The 5,260-nt window shown below is 41.1% G+C and overlaps 1 protein-coding gene across 1 annotated transcript; it reads left to right on the top strand.

The window, feature by feature from the left end:
• The first annotated feature begins 3,131 nt into the window (after window positions 1–3,131).
• Window positions 3,132–4,863, top strand: inha (inhibin subunit alpha). Its single transcript, XM_010893134.3, has 2 exons — window positions 3,132–3,662; window positions 3,779–4,863. Exons 1-2 carry the CDS (start codon window positions 3,344–3,346, stop codon window positions 4,522–4,524), a joined length of 1,065 nt encoding a protein of 354 aa, XP_010891436.2. The 5' UTR covers window positions 3,132–3,343; the 3' UTR covers window positions 4,525–4,863.
• The last annotated feature ends 397 nt before the right edge of the window (window positions 4,864–5,260 follow it).

Here is a 5,260-nt window from a genome sequence, read left to right as displayed (position 1 = left end):
CTGCTGGAGAGGCACAGAAAATGTGGACTGTAATTCAACGTAAAGTGTAACTTCCCTGTATCAGGGTAACTCATCTGCTTTAAATTATCTCGAGGGTCAGATTGTGATTTCAATGCATCAAATGTCAAAATGCACAGGAGAACAGTCTGTAGTGATAATATAAAGTCAGTATGAGAGATAGACGAAGAGGCTGTCTGTGAACTATTTTGACCCGATAAATGTACGGCTGCACAACTTCCTTTCCAGTCACGTGAGAGAGCTGACAATGGTACAACTAATCTGTCAAAGACTCTTATGCAAAAGACTGACTGACTGTCTGTCTGGGTAGTATCACTTTCAAAGTTGCCCTGCATGACCAGGGTCTAAACATAACTCCCTGTTGAGAGGATAGCACCTGTCTATAACAGAATGATTGTGTTCATGAAGTTATCACAGCCTTGCTGATCTTGTAACATGAATGCAACCTACTTATGTTGTCAGAATAGTTGAAACTATGTGTTGTCCAAATTATGCTTTTAAACAGTCTCTCTTCAGTCAGGTGGTAGGAATGTGTTGTAGATGGAGTATGGATTTACTTATCTGGTGGTTTATGTAACCGTATAAAAGGTTTGAGTGACTTACAACAACGAACCATTGTGAATCACCACAAAACTGTTTTACAGTGTCTAGTTACCCCTCACAAGAAATTCTACATGCGTGTTTTTACACATTCGACTCCTGCATTGTAGTCAGTTATATTTTTGCTGTAATATCTGACCTTCTCTCCGAGACTCTTCCCAAATTGTGTTCTAGACTTCAAGGCCGGAGACAGATAAAGAAAGCACAATAGTTTTCCCCCAAAAGATAGGTCAACACACATGCTCTCTGGTGAGAAAACAGGTGCCGTAATGAGAGATAACCACAGCTGTGTGTTGATTCAGAACACTTGGTATTTTCTATGCCAGGGTTTTCAAACTTCTGTCTTGCCTACCCACGCCAAGGATGATCATAATTTTTGCCATCAATAAGAAGTTTACCTTTGCTCTTGCCTGTCTTGCTCTGTGTTCCAGTGGGAATCAGAGCCTTGTTACTGATGGGCATGCAGGGTTCGTGCTGTAGGCTAGGTTGAACAATAAATGGTTAAGACAAATTGAGATTCCCAAAGGATGTTTGAAAATAAACCAATTCACGGGAGCAGCGGGTTGCTAGATTCCACAGAATTAACATTGAAAACGTGTTACGAATACGGAGTTATAACTGGCTGTAGATTAATTTATTTAAACGGCAAACTAATAGAACGACAATAAAGCAGTTATGCTATGTTTTCATGGAGTAGTTTGCTGAAATCCATCACTATGATTGCAATGTTTTTGTGCTGCTAACATTCACTACCAGTCATACAGAACATGGAAACTAGTCCCTTGTTAAGTAGTAGAAAATCCCTTTTGTCCTAAGCTTGTATTGTTAAATCCAGGCTCTACGGCCCCAACCTTTAATATTATTATATCTTGTGGCGGATAGGGAGACCCCTTAATCAAAACATACTTAAAGATTGGATTGCTCAGCTGACGTCATGGCAGAATGTGTAGAATAGAAGGAGGTAATGCTTATCACAAAATGTGTAGAATAGAAGGAAGTAATGCTTATCACAAAATGTGTTGAATAGGAGGTAATGCTTATCACAAAATGTGTAGAATAGAAGGAAGTAATGCTTATCATAAAATGTGTAGAATAGAAGGAAGTAATGCTTATCATAAAATGTGTTGAATAGGAGGTAATGCTTATCACAAAATGTGTAGAATAGAAGGAAGTAATGCTTATCATAGAATGTGTTGAATAGGAGGTAATGCTTATCACAAAATGTGTTGAATAGGAGGTAATGCTTATCACAAAATGTGTTGAATAGGAGGAAGTAAATCTTATCACAAAATGTGTAGAATAGAAGGAAGTAATGCTTATCACAAAATGTGTTGAATAGGAGGTAATGCTTATCACAAAATGTGTAGAATAGAAGGAAGTAATGCTTATCATAAAATGTGTAGAATAGAAGGAAGTAATGCTTATCATAAAATGTGTTGAATAGGAGGTAATGCTTATCACAAAATGTGTAGAATAGAAGGAAGTAATGCTTATCATAGAATGTGTTGAATAGGAGGTAATGCTTATCACAAAATGTGTTGAATAGGAGGTAATGCTTATCACAAAATGTGTTGAATAGGAGGAAGTAAATCTTATCACAAAATGTGTAGAATAGAAGGAGGTAATGCTTATCACAAAATGTGTAGAATAGGAGGTAATGCTTATCACAAAATGTGTAGAACAGAAGGAAGTAAAACTTATCACAAAATGTGTTGAATAGAAGGAAGAAATGCTTATCACAAAATGTGTAGAATAGAAGTAATACTTATCACAAAATGTGTAGAATAGCAGGATTTACACCAGTAGTCACTGCGTAGCTTACAAGTTGCATGTGACATTCAGGAATTTAGTGGCAGTTAGAAACTCCTTGCCCATAATATATATATAAAAAAAAACCTGCTCTAAAAACGGGGGTGGAATGGTTTATGAGTATAGAAACCATAGAGAACATTTATAGCTCAGTGGATAAAATAGTTTCATTTTGTGTAAAAACTGGCCCCAATTTACATTTGAGTGACTGAGCAGATGCTATTATCCATAGCAACTTACAGTTGGTGCATTTATGACGATACATCTATGATAATCGATTTTCAGTGGTTAAACATTAGGTAAGCAATTCCATTTCCTGTCTTATCTGGCCCTTGTATTTTGTCTAAAACGTTAACACTGAAGTAAAACACCTCAGAATGGTTTCAATGTTTTTCTTCAATCCACTCCACAAACTGTAACAAAAAATACAGCGCAACAATAAGGGAAGGGAAAAAAACCTTATCGTAAAATGCAGACTTGGAAAAATATACATTGTAGCATCAAATCCCCCACAAGGTCATAACTCTGCCATCTTTCCCTGGATAAAGGATACATAACAATAACAAAGGGTACCCCCCCCCCCCTCCATTATTTTCTACAATGTCTAGATAGGCAGGGGTAGGAGTGTGGGGACAATATTAGTCCATGAGGAAACAAAGGAAAGACACAGACGAGTCCTCAGCACTGGCAGAGAGAACCTGCAATGAACACAGGACTTCATTTTGACCACTTGTGTTAAACCAGCTCAGGACAGAGGAGAAACTTCTCTAAATATTTTTTTTATGCACAATCAATCAACAGAATTGTACATCTTTGATCACCAGTATTTGACCTGCTTGGATTCCACCAAATCAGAAGCTATTTTTTTTACATTGATCTATGTGCTTAGTGCCCACCTACACCAGACAACCTAACCATGTGGAGTGCCCCTTCAACCATCCTCTTCTTTTGCCTCTTGGTCCTGGTCAACCTCAGGTCCCTGACGCAGGCTTGCCAAGGGGATGAGGTCCCTCGCAACGTGGTGCTGGACTGGTTCAAACAGCACCTCCTGGACGGGTTAGGGCTGGAGAAGCCCCCTGAGCCTAGCCTCCAGGCCCATGAAGGAGGCAAAGTGAGAGTGGAGGTGGGGAAAGGGCACCGGAGAGCCACCAGGGTGGGGAGGGCAGCCTGGGCACAAGACCATATGAGGCATCTTCAGGAGAACCAAGAGCAAGTCATCCTCTTTCCCAGCTCTGGTTAGTGGGAGACTAACCCTCTCTTTCCCACTTTTTAGAACTTCGTAAATTATATTTGTTTTAAATGTTGCAGCTATCTATTGATCTGAACGTATATCCACCACATTTATTTACAGACTCGACTTGTGGTACCGAAGTGTCTCTTCCTGAAGAAAAAGACACCCGCCACTTCACCTACTACTTCCAACCGTCTGCGGACAAGCAGCAGTCCGCCGTCACCTTGGCCCATTTCTGGTTCTACGCTGGAGAGGGTGGAAGCACAACTGTCGCCCCTCTCTTCATTCTCACCTCCGACCAAAAACTTCTTAATGTTGCAGAGATTCCGACAAAAACAACCCCTGACGGCTGGACCACCTACCACCTCGAGCGTCCCCTTCACGCTATCCTGGCCCAAGGACCTTTCGTGTTCCAGGTGCGCTGTCCCTCCTGTAAATGTCACGCTAACGAAGCCGACAAAACGCCGTTTCTCCACCTCCACACACGCCCTCGCAGCCCAGACCGCTCCCCTCGGCAAGCGGCCGCAACCATCCCCTGGTCTCCGTCGGCCATTAACCTCCTGATGCGGCCATCGCTGGAGAAACCCGACAAGAGCGACTGTAACCGGGAGGAGATCAACATCTCGTTTGAGGAGCTGGGCTGGGACAACTGGATCGTCCACCCCAAGGTGTTCACATTTTACTATTGCCACGGGACCTGTTTATCGTTGGACAGAACCACTGCTGTGCTGGGGATTAAGCAGTGCTGCGCTCCGGTGCCCGGAACCATGAAGTCGCTACGGTTCACTACTACGTCTGACGGTGGATACTCTTTCAAATACGAGACCCTGCCTAACATCATACCGGAGGAGTGCACTTGTATTTAGGCCTAAAACTCTGCATATCAAGTAGCCTAATATTTGTCATGCTGAATCTTTCACTTTCGTGTTATGGAAAACTCGGCACCTAGGTTAGGCTCCTTAAACCTACTTCGTTATAGACTACTAGTATTAATTTCTAAACTAAACGACCAGGAGAACTGATTTATATGCCACCTGGTAGTTAACGGAATTCGGTTCAATATAAAATCAGTCCCTGATTAAAGGGCTAGAATGAAAACCGTCTGTCCTCCTCGGGCCTCGAACTTGGAACCACTCCGCTAAACAGCATGCTAAACGTTTGTAATTGAGCTACAACCTGAATTTTAAATAAAACGATTGTGTTCATAGTGTTTTCTTCCTTCTTGCCCCTAGAGGGCAATGCAGATTAAGATCGAGCCTAGACGTTGACCACCTAAGGCAGGGATATTCAATTCTTACACTATGTTTTTCCAGTTATACCTCATCAAAAATTGCTGTCCAAGGTCTAAACAAGTCCCTGATTAAGATGTCGCATTGAAAAATATGGAGTTGAATTGGCTTCAGGGGCCAAAAGTTGAATATCCCTCTAAAGGTTGAAAGGAATCCTTTGAAAAATGTTTTGCAAAAATCATTCACATATTAATACTTTTATTTCTATGAAACTCTGAAGACCAAAAAAATTATACTTACAAAAACCTGTAACAATACAAACAGTATGTAACAAACATTCCACAAAAAATATTTTGGAATGGGATTTCAGTAC

This window comes from Esox lucius, chromosome 22 (genome assembly GCF_011004845.1).
Source record: "Esox lucius isolate fEsoLuc1 chromosome 22, fEsoLuc1.pri, whole genome shotgun sequence".
NCBI classification, from domain to species: domain Eukaryota; kingdom Metazoa; phylum Chordata; class Actinopteri; order Esociformes; family Esocidae; genus Esox; species Esox lucius.
The sequence above is the reverse complement of the archived record's forward strand: the minus strand, read 5'-3'. Positions and strand labels throughout refer to the sequence as shown.

What these genes read in the sequence shown, in the direction of transcription:
- inha (XM_010893134.3), top strand. Translation starts at nt 3,344, where the DNA reads ATGTGGAGTGCCCCTTCAACCATCCTCTTCTTTTGCCTCTTGGTCCTG. An exon ending in CATCCTCTTTCCCAGCTCTG is followed by an intron (nt 3,663 to 3,778) that starts GTTAGTGGGAGA and finishes ATTTATTTACAG; the next exon opens with ACTCGACTTGTGGTACCGAA.